This window comes from Cariama cristata, unplaced genomic scaffold (assembly GCF_000690535.1).
Source record: "Cariama cristata isolate BGI_N322 unplaced genomic scaffold, ASM69053v1 scaffold41996, whole genome shotgun sequence".
Lineage (NCBI taxonomy): Eukaryota > Metazoa > Chordata > Aves > Cariamiformes > Cariamidae > Cariama > Cariama cristata.
The window spans coordinates 1-11,864 of NW_009621169.1; the positions used below are offsets into that span (position 1 = coordinate 1).

At 40.6% G+C, this 11,864-nt stretch overlaps 1 protein-coding gene across 1 annotated transcript; it reads right to left on the reverse strand.

Annotated features, from left to right (window-relative positions):
- Positions 1–434: 434 nt before the first annotated feature.
- LOC104157203 (AP-3 complex subunit mu-1-like) lies at positions 435–6,553 on the reverse strand (the record flags this gene model as incomplete). Its single annotated transcript, XM_009701853.1, is given in 6 exon segments — positions 435–568; positions 945–1,030; positions 2,976–3,113; positions 5,399–5,570; positions 6,286–6,493; positions 6,495–6,553. Coding segments are annotated over 6 exon segments (797 nt in total), but the record flags the coding sequence as incomplete, so codon positions are not given.
- Positions 6,554–11,864: the final 5,311 nt, after the last annotated feature.

Below are 11,864 nucleotides of genomic sequence, written 5' to 3' on the forward strand. Positions count from 1 at the left end.
ATTTATGTTTTTTTAAAGTAATCTCACTGAGCCAATTCTCTGAACTGCCACCAGTCAAATCAGACTTAGTTTGCAAGTATCTGCAGTTTAGACTTTTTTGCTTTATTCTTTTTATGAAGATCAGAGTCCTCTATGTACATAAACTTAGCCACAAAGCATCCAGCAGCAACAATAACTACTAGGAACAAATAGCCCTATTATTACTGTCATGTGTGGTTTTTCCCACTGAAAAATGATTGCTCAGTATCAGCAGCTCACTGAAAAACTGTTTTCTTGTTTTAGTGGGGACAAAGCCACAGATGAGACAAAACCCAAGAACATGCATTTTAGCAACAATGCAAATTCCCTCCATAACATGGAGAAATCTGCAGTTACTCAGATGGAAAGCAGTAGATGGTATATCTGAAAAACCAGTGTATCTCAACGGAACGTACTTCTGTGAACTGACACGGTAGGAGATCAGTCTAAAATTCCCATCAGGAGGAATAAATGAAAGGACTCTCTCAGACTCCCAGCGTTTGAACCGAATACATGGATGGAAGCTGACGTCATCCAGCAGCCGTGGGTTCTGTAAGTAGTGGCAAAGTGGTAAGTGAAATCTCATCAAGTATCAGCAGTTCGAACTAGCTACTGAACTCTACACAATTCCTAGTTCTTAGACTCGAGGTACCATTCCTAGCCATTATCTGAGACACGTTACTGAGCTAGATGGATTTCTGGTCTGACCTGGTACAGTAGTTCCTGTGAGTATATTTTTATGTACAGACAAAAGCCATTCCAACTACCGAGCAGTCCAGCAACTTCTACAATATAATGCAAAACTTGTTATTTTTCATATGTGTACCACATGAAGTAGTGATTGTGCTCTTAAAATTGTTTAACTCTGATCATTAAGAAAAATAAATCCTGAGCAATTAAAATTCCCAAAGATATGCTAAATATACCATGAAAGAGAGAGAAAGATCTGGCATTCCTGAGAGCTTAATACACGAATCAATAACACCTTGGATTTCTGCAAAGACTGTAGAACCTGCGGGGTGGGAAAAAAAAAGACAACATTATTATCAAGGGCCTAGCAAATGTTGTGAAGTGCAGCTAGAGGACACAGGTGACATTTGCACAACACTCAAGAACACATCAAGCACAGATAGGAAAGGTCATTCCAGTTACCTGTAGCCTGGGCAGCCTGCTAAAATACATGAGCCAGAGCAAACAGCTTGTCCCAAATCAGTTAATTATACTTGTGCCAGCCGTTACACAGGACTTGTGCTGGATGTGCTTGAACTGGTTGCCAGCAATGAACAAATAAGAATTTCAGAATATGCAAGCTCTGAATCTTCCTTTCTTTCATCCCCGCCTCCAGAAAACTAGCAGGTTGTGTAGTGGTGCAGGGAAGTTGAAGCACAGCAAAACAGTCAACATCAAAACACAGTAAGTTTGTGCTATAAAGCTCCAGATAACCTTGGCTTTCACAAGCATGGCGTGTTTACAGTGAGATCACATATTCATCTTGACATTAAATAAACCTATAGCAAAAAAAACCCCAAAGCAAGAATACCAAGCATCTTACCCAGGAAAGGCTCATTTCCTTAAATGCCCTACAAGGACAGAAAGGCATGAGCAGGACTCTGGACTAATTAGCCCTACAAGCAAAGGTTATTTTAGAAGATATGTAGAAATGGTTGCTGATCTAGTCAAGGGGAAGGAGAAACTGTGGGTTAATACTTTGCATGAAAAGAAGGGATCCTGTTTCAGATGAAAGTAGTTAACCATATCCCTGTGAAACAAGATAACATCTGTATTCTAGGGGAGCAACGTTATCTGCTACTTAGCCCTAGTGAAGGTTAGGAAGAAAGATTCTTGCATTGCTAGTCCCCAAGGCATCAGAGCAGACAAGAGTAGCTGTGACTACTGCAGTGGATTCTTAGTAGGAACTTTAAACGCTGAGTGGACACTGATTGGGCCTGAAAAACATACAGAAATACAAACATAGTCTTGATTATAACTCCTCAGACTAAGCACTCATACTACTCTTGGGAATTCTGTTGAGCTAGGATAGTAACACAGCCATCAGGGTGTTCTGACTGTGACTGCCACTTTCTTTTAGTTTCACGATGGCAAGAGTATAAGAGCTGCACAAAGAGCTATTTATGACTATCCACTTCAACGGTGGCCAAAGCATTTGTTGAACCGGTGTATGGAACAAAACAACATTGACTACTGCTACAACACCAGCAATGAATGAAGAAATCAGAGATTTGCTCCCTGCCCCATACCACCACAAAATGGTGTCATGTCTTCAGCTTCAGTAACTGATGGCCCCAATAATGAATAAAATAGCAGGCTCCTGTCCACAGCGTAGCAGTTTTCTTTTTGGATCAGTTTTTTCTACTTCTTGGCACATGGCAACATTTACACAAAAGTTATCAGATTTCTCCTCAGAGTTAAATCTCAGATTAAAGATTTTTGTATTTGAAGATATCATGTTTCATTTACAGAAAAGAAAGGAGTATTATTATGCTTCATAATATCTGGCTCCAGTTTATATATAAGGAAAAGAAAACTGTCCAGCTATTTTGCACCAAGTTTTGACTTGCTATCCAGAAGAAAGCTAATGAAAGCTTTTGTTTCATTTAGGAGGAAAATGGAAGATAATTTTCTCATCACATGTAAAACTTCAAGTATTTTTTTCCATTTATATCTCTTAAGAGATAATCAATATATGAACAGAAAACATCGAAGTACAGAATATTTCTTGTGGATGTTCTTGAAGCAGCCTAGAGAATATTGCTATTTTAAGATGAACTGAAGAAACAGATTTGGGCACATCATTTTAAATTGTATATTTCTATTTAAGGTACAGATTAATGTATATAAAACATGCAAAAAAACCATTGGACTGTATTCTCTCTAAACATCAGCAGCTAAATGTAAACACATTCAACAAACAAAAATAAGCTTGTAAGGCATCCTACCTGATTTGTCTATAATTGCATCAATTTCTTCAACGACATCAAAATAGGCTTCATTGTTTGTGTATTTTACACCTGCTCGGCGCCAAGGAATGTTGGATAACTGTCCAGTGGGAAGTGTGTCACCCACATTACTACTGCCTTAAAAATGAAAAGGAACTCAAAATCAGCAATTTAACAAGAGGAATGTTTCAGCTGCCAAAATTAAGAATCAAAGCAAGATTTGCCCTCAAGAATTGCAGACTAGAACACAGCCTGCTAAAATTTCGTTCATTAGGTGACACGACTGCACTTTAAGCATGTTTTCAGATTGTATCTTGCACAGAAAAATACAAGGCTCAGGTCAGCAGTAAGTTTGAGTGGGAGTAGATGTGAGGCTAGATTCTGCAAAGGATTCCATCACTACAATTCAAGACATTACAGTTCCTTGTGAGGGCCTTAAGCACACTTCCCCCTTCTAAGAGTTTTAGGCGGCTGCCTTCAGGGCTGATTCACTGGTAAGAGCTGTTATGAAGAAAGACCGGGAAGAAGCCTTAAGGAGGGCTCCCACCCCCTTTGCTTGGGAGCTGTTGTTAGGCAGAGGCTCTCACCCTTGGTACCCAACTGAGCTACCCTGCAGCCACGTCTACATCTGACCATGTGTCAAATCGATCCAGACTCTGGCCCATAAACTTGACTTTCTGGCTTGACCTGTCTCATCATGATGGACTTTCCTGGCAACCACTGAGCTATAGATGACCCTGTTATAACCTGATCCCGATCCCTGCCCTGACCCATTGGCTCAACTTCTGGGCTCCTTAACAGAGATGCCACTGCCCTTGCCGGCCTTGCTCTCACCCTCGGCTCCTGTTCTCAGTACCACTCAGTGTGAGAAAAGGGCTTCTTGAGCTACCTAGTTATAAAGTATACTGATGATTCTTTAGAAAGGAAAACGAAAATAAAATCTTATCACTTATGGGGCTTAGGTGACTGATGTTGGAATCCCAGTATAGTGGAAACAACTCCCTCTGCTAGAAGTAGGTCCCAGGACAGGGCCACAGCTCATGCTTGCTTGTGCCCTTTAGCACAACGAATGCGGTAGTATGTCCTGCTGCACGAGACAGCTTCATCAAGAGACAGCAGTTATCGTTTCTACACAACCTGCTGGGTAGGTCTTCTCCCAGCAGGCAGAAAACATAAGTTTTCATTATTTTGAGCTAGTAAAATAACTCACACAGAAAACCCCCTCTCTAAAGTCCACCTTGGTGCTACAACATGTGGGAGAGGAGTTGCAACCATTTCCTCATTCCCACTGCATCTCTGAAGGTGAGCAGTTGCTGCGCCCCTGCCTCCTGTCCCTCAGCAGCCTGGCAGGGTGGAGCAGCTCTACACAGGCTGGGCTGCCAGGCCAGGTAGGCGGGAGAGCTCTCAGGATGCCATTTCCAACCTGTTCAGCGCTCGGCTGTTGACAGTGACAAGATGCAGGCTGCCCCGGGCAGGTGCTTTAGGCTCCTAGGGAATTCTAATAAGGCTTCAGATAAAACAAGAGGATTTGATACTGCAACCCTTGGCTTCAGGAGTCTTAATTTCCCTTACAGTGGTGCATCTAGTCCATTAACATCGTATTTTTCATAAACGTAACTACCACCACCCAAAACCACATTTAAAATAAAAACCCCAACCAAACCCCCTAAACTAGAAATTAAAACTGATGAGATTTATACTCACAAGATTAAATCACATATGCTACCTCAAAGACCAGTTCCTCTGAGCACTACCTCTGTGTGGCCCTGTGGCCCACGTAATACCCTTCTCTAACACAATGTACAGGCGAACATCTCGCGTATCTCTGACACTTAATGCCGTACCTCCTTTGCACCTGCTTGCCAGACAAGCAGATTCCATCAGCTCAGCTGACAGATGTTCGGCTCTATCAGTGCAAGACATCCATGAAACCAGCTCCGAACTCGATGGATGCTGATGGTGGTGGGGGCAGGGAGGAGGCTGAGGACAGGCTATTTGCTTCCCTTCATGTATCTCTTCCCAGGCAGCCAAGATTTATTAGATATCTATTATATACCTTTCTATAACGACTTCTTCTAAAATGCATAACCTTCTCCAATGCCCTTCAGTTATTCAAGGCCTGGGGCTAGCTGTGTACCAATCCCAGAGCACCTGCCTGTGTGCTCTCTCTGCTGGGAACTGCTGCTCCTGAGGGACTTCAGCAGCTGTGGCTGGACCAGACAATGTTACCGGGATATCAAAGGGGCCAGATGTAAACTGCAAATAAGGAGGAAGTTGCTTTTCTTCAACTCTTAATTGTGAGAAATGGCAGGACAGTCGCCTCACCTCAGATTCACACCAATATATTATTTTTTAGCTATGAAGCATGATGGGGCTTTGTTTTTAAGCAGTCAGTCACCGCTGAAAATTATTTATTTTCATACCTGTGATGGAGTTCACAACGGACCGCAAAATTGTGGGAGGCTTAATCAGCTCCTTCAATATGTTAGATTCTGTTGCCAGTGGAAAGCCATTGTCTAACATTTCTTCTAGAAGTTCATACACAATAACTACATTGTCCTTAATTGCAGTCTCAGAACATTCACCGAAGTAATCCTAAACAAATCAGGGATTACAAAGGAGAGGATTTTTATTCCCGTTAAAATGCTTTGACAAAGTTTGGGTTTTTTGCTTACAGAAACTCTTCAATATATCAAGGAATTTTAGTGCCTAAACTGACTAGCTACTTCTATAGTCTGATGGCATCATATGTTAAGGTTACATTTATCATCTAATTAGCAATAAAGACAATGTGAACAGTGAAATTAATGTAATCTGTTTTACTAGTATGTATGTCCCAAAGGTTTTCACAGATGTGAACATTAACACATCTTCAGTCAGAAAGCTCTTGTAAAATAAGGAGACTGTCTTTTGGCAATGCTCAATCTTCACAGAGGTTCCTTTATTAACCGTATCTGCGAAATAGGTTGGAAACTGACTCACGCTTCACAGCTCCTTCCTCCCTACAGAGTGCTTCATGACTGCACGCTCCTTTTCAGCTATATAACATGAACAGTACAAAAGCTTACAGAAAAAGACAGCATTTACAAAGCAGGATTTGGGCTTAGTGCATGTGCACTGGTAACTATAATTCAAATGAATACATAAAATATACCTTCTTTTCCTTTGACTCTATAAACCAGTGCTTGACTTAAAAATTGCAAAGGGGAAAGTCACCGACAGGAGGGTTTATTACCTTTCTTTAAAAGAAGTTTATACAAAAATTCCCTTGGAATTATTTCAATTTTAAAATTATTTAATGGTGACAGACCTGGAAAGTATCTGCTACTCGGTGCAGAAATTCAATTACAAACAGTGGTGGCACTTCTGTCTGTATGACAGACACAAAGAAGATTTTATCCCGATAGATGCTGATGAGGTAGTGATGTGGCGTTGAGATGACAGGAGGCACATTCTCAACATCGATTGCTTTCTCCTGAGCTTCAAAGAAATAATCACACACAGATTGGCTCAAAAAACCAGTGCTTCTCCAAGAATATATCACCGGAGCAGTTTATAAGAAACAGGCTGTGGATCATTTTCTGTTGGAAACACATTCAAAGCAGTTAAAATAAACAAAAGGATATAAGGATTGACATTACTACTTCTCCCAGATTCCCTTTCTTACAACAGTTACTCTTTACTAACATGCACTGTGAATTTAAGAAAAAGACTCCTTTGCCGCTTTTCTTTAAATTACATTTCTTTATTTAGAGGAATGTTCCACCACAAAATATTTCACAGTGGATTAAGCCACTAATGTATATCACAATGTAAGCAAGGAGCTAGCACCCTTGATTTCCACTTTCATCCCTATTTGGTATTTGTAATTATTTCTTAAAGAAAAGCTGACTGTCATGAGCTGGCACTCAAACATGTTTGGCAACATGTAAGGGTAATCTATACATAAAGTTTCCTATGGCAGAGGAGTTTGCGTAACATTTACACACATAATTAAGAATTGTGCTACCTTAAAGATATAGCTATTTAGCTTCTCACTTCCTTTTTTTTCACTAGAAGTGTTTCTTATTTGCTGGCTGATTAGCCTTTTACTTATGATCTATGCCAAGCTGCACTTGGATAAAGGGTTGGAATTAATTAAAAGTACACAAAACTAGGAGTTTAAATCTGATTTAATGAATAAAATTGTCTCAAATGTGCTTGACACACATGAAATATGTTTACATAAAATGTTTTACACTTAAAAACTAACTCGCTCATGAAAAACAGGAGTATGAACTGCAGATAAGGGATGTAATTGTTTTTTCTTACATCTTTAAAGATTTACAAATAACATACCTCAGCCACTGATCCTTCACTTTATTCATGGGACAAGAAGCTTATCTGCCTTTTTTTAAAGCTAATTCCCAGTCTATTTTTCAACTCTCAACGAGATAGTAAGTGAACTAAGTTGTTGATTCAAATGAAGTGAATAAACTATTTTCTCCACATCTACAGAAGAGACAAATGCTATCAGACTTCAGTTTATCTCTTTAGCCTTTACAAGAGACAGATATAATTATTTGGCTAATCTGCAGCATAACCATCCTCTGACAAAAAAAAGGTCCACCTTGAAACAGGAAGACCACCGTCAACTCTGCAGGTCCAAGAGAAGCCAAACACATCTACCAAAAACATATAATAGTTTTCATTAATCTTAGGATGTTTGACCAGGATCATGCCATAAAATGCAGATAAAATTTGCTCCTTCACTAATGTTGACTCTCGTAAACAAATGTGAAGATGGCACAGAAGCATCTACATGTAAACAGCCCAGTCACACGGAGATATTGAGTCCAAACACTGCATGATTAAGCCTCATTCCAAAGTATTGGAATAAGCACTTAGCTCCATCCAGAGTGAGTTCTGGTTTGCCGTGTCTGAATCTAAACTGCCCAGAGTACTAGGCTGACCTCCCAACACACTTGTAACACTGAAAAATGGTCTGGCCCTGCAGATCTTGACAAACAAAAGTATGTCTTCCAAAGCTCACCAGAGAAGGTGAAAAAGTACTACTAAAGAAGGTAGTTAGGATGCTATTTCCCTCCACCTAAGTCAGCAGATGGGGGAAGGGAGCCAAGATCCAGCTTTTCAAATTCCTGACTCCAGCTGCTCCTTCACATGCATGACAGCAATGTGCTCATCTTCACTGGGGCCTTGCCAGGTCTTAGATACCTCTTGCTAAGAGCACACTCTCTTTGGTGGTAGACACAAAAAGACCAATAGTCAAAAAGTGGACAGAAAAATCCAACTAAGCCAACATGGTATATAACAGGATGTTCTTTTGGAAACTGAATGCCAATTTGCTTAAGAGGGGTAAAGGAAACAAAGCTACAAAGTGTTATTGTGTGTTTCCACTGTCTCTCTCCTGGACTAAATTAATCTCTAATTTAGTTTGTTAAAAAAAATAGACAACTTTAATACTGTGAGCACAGCATTCTTTTAAAGGAGCCTTGATACAATTGCTTTAATCCATTTCAACTAAACATGTTCTGAATTTATCCAGCGCTGAACATTAAAACCCTCCAAAATCTCCTGGATAGTCACACAACAGTAGCAAGTATAATCAACCACTGAATGTCAGTATTGTTCCACACCAAGGCAGCCCAAACATATGAAGGTGATCAGCTATAAAGCTTAGAATACTTCTCTGTACATTTTAATATGCATACAATAGCATATCTGTTAACAAATATAAGACCCAATTCCTAGTAAATGCACACAAAGCTGAATAAGAGAGTTTTGGTACAAGCAGCACCGGTAAGACTCCATTTCCAGAGGGCTTGATCTACACCCACTGTGGAGAAGCTATGTTAGACTGCAGGCAGCTTCGGACAATACTCTGACAAAGCATATCAGATACGTGTGACAGAGTGTTTTAAGCCCTAGCAGTTGTCCTGCTGCTAATGCTCATACAGATTCTATTGATCAGAAATGGTTGCATTCGACACGATACACTTTTAACATGCACAGCTGCACAGCAGGCCAACATAATCGCTGCCTAAGTACAGCCACTTTGTTCTCCTGTGCCCGCAGCAAGCTTATGGCGCACAAAATGGCTGTGTTAGCAGGGCCTCTTCTTTTGCCATAAGTTCCACTTCGGATATTAGACCACAATTTGATATGCAATTGAGGGAGGGCATGGGTAGCCAGAAAGGGCGGTAGCGTTGGACCACTGCCCCTATTTCCTCATCTGCCTCAAGCTGCCCAGGTACTGGCTGTGTTCGTACAAGTGTTTGCATGGCCTCATGGTGAACTGGAGTAGCAAACTGATCCAGAGGACCATGCTTGGCAGATTACAGCTTTACGGTATCTGTGGAAACTGAGCAGTAAAATCCCACCTAGCTGCCTACCCTATTTTCTGGGTAGGAAGATAGGGATTAGAGGGTTTCCCAGGATACATAAGTACCATGCTTCTAGTGTAAGAGTTCCCTTCCAAACCCTGCACATACTCCTTTCCTCCTTCACAAGTTTTAGCTGTATGCTAATTTGCTGCTAATTTGAAGTGCTCAGGAAAACTGAAGCTCTCTCCTTGTAGCTTATGTACAGAGCAGGCAGGCCCACGGGCACAAGCCCTGCCCTATCAGTCAATGGGCAGCTCATTTGTACGTTTTCCAGTGCTGGCTATAATAAAGCTCTTGTAGCAGCGGGGACATCAGTCTATTACACACAAGACTAAGTAATTTGATTTATCCTACACACTGTCAAGCAATTGGTACCAGCCAATTAAAGATGGATTTCATGTTGGGTATCTTACAACTGGTACTACTACAAAAATGTCTTCTGTAAGCTTACACTGCTCCCAATACTGAACATTTCCCTGTTGCTCTATTTTTGAGTGCCAGATTTCATTTCAGCCACACAGACATTCCTGAATTAATTTCTCAGTACCCTACCTTCTTCCATCTCATCGGAATATTAGATTTGCAAAGAAAAAAAGATTAAAAAATGCTGAACACAAGAAATCAGTCTAGTAACAGTAAGATTCCTCACACCAATAGGTCAAGTTAAGACTTGTGGCCAAACAGCAAAGCATGTTAAGAGCTGCAGTACTTTGATGGTAAAGGTCTCGAATCAAAGTTCATCAGTTTAACAGTAGCAAAAGCACACCACCAAAATTGAAGAATCGTGAGAGTACCCGTGCAGCAGCCTACACATACACCACTTTGAGACAGCAACATAAACCCACTCCATGTAAAATACTGAACGTGTGCTTCTAGGACTATTTGAAAAGGACATGCCTCCCATCTCTCTCTGCTTTTAAGCCTAAGAAGCGGACTGAAGACGTACATGGATTATTTGCATCTTTAGTCCAGAGCAAGACATTCAAGCTCATTTTTAGGAACAGCCTTCCATACTACTGCCTAACTGAAAGGCATCTTACAGGCACCGCAGCAACAAGCAGCCCAGCAGAGGTTTTGCAGCTTCTTCTCACAGACCTCCCATCCTTGCTCTGACACACGATACTCCATGTGACTCTTTGCAGTCATTTCCATCCTACCAGAATTTGAAGTCCTCACAGAAGAACCAAATATTTTAACTAATGCGCCCTCAATATGCTGTTTCCAAGTCTGTATCTTTTCTTTTGACTAAATCTGGATTTCGCAATGTTACTTTTTCAGTCTCTTGGCGCAGAAACATCTGGTCTGAAGTCGCAGCAGGCTCCCAAGACAAAAGTGGAGCTTATTGGCAAGAGGGAGAGGCTGCAAGCATGGGAAAAAGACTGATTGCACATGCTTGATCTTAGCTACAATTAAGTACTCTGTAATGTAATTAATGCAGAAATACCGTTACCAGCTGCTTTTCTGTAACACTGAGATGAATTACAGTCAAAGCTCTGAAAACCAGGGAGTGAGGAATTTATCACTGACCTTTAGAGCCAGTAATACTTACTGAAAATGGCTCAAAATGGGACCATCACTGGGAAAGTATTCCAGAGCTTCCATGTTCCCTGCATTTGGCATAGCTGCTTTGAAGGGTGGAAGGATTAGTGGGCGGGGACTATCTGAGCCTCTGTTAGGTATTTGTGGAAATGAACTTCTAGTGACAAATGAATGGAAAGTAATCAAATGCTTAATCTGGAGAAACAAATAAGCTAAAATAGGCAGTTCTATTTCTATTTTAGAGCTAGTATTTTTGTCACAACCAGCTGCTTGGTAGTTTAGCTTTTTCCTACATATCCAAGATGTGTCACAAATGTGCCACAGATGTGGTAAAAACTAGACCACCTTTGTTCCCCACCTCCCCAACCCCATTCACCGGCTCTTAAAACAAGAAACCTAATGAAGAGAAGTCCTATTAAATACTTGAACGACATTTTCAAGACAGCCAACATGGCAGCTCTGAACGTAGGTATAACTCGCTGGACCAACCTGACACAAGATTAGAAGTTCTGATTCAAACTGACATACCTGGAAGTCTCAGATCTTACTAAAATGTGAATGTTCTGTAATTTCACAGTTTTTGTAACGCTTTTATCATTGTTAGCATATCTTACTGCTGCTGCTCACATGTCATTAATCTTTTTACTTCTGAGATGCCCATGCCTTAGGTATCTGCACATTAAAGTAAAAACGCTTTTGCAACCCTTCTTAAGAACTGCCTGGTGTCCCTCTCAGTTAGTCAAGCAAAACTCCCATAATCAAATCAACTCTAACTTAACATCATGAAGTGCTTGTGTCTGTACAACTAGTCAGATGCATATTTTATCAGCAAGATCACCGCTATTAAAGACCAAAGACTAAATACTTTGCTTCCCAGATGCTCAATATACATTTATTTATCTTTCCTCTCATTTAAAACACTGTTAGTAACTTTCTGGAATTGTTTTTAAAAGGAAGTAGTCCTTTG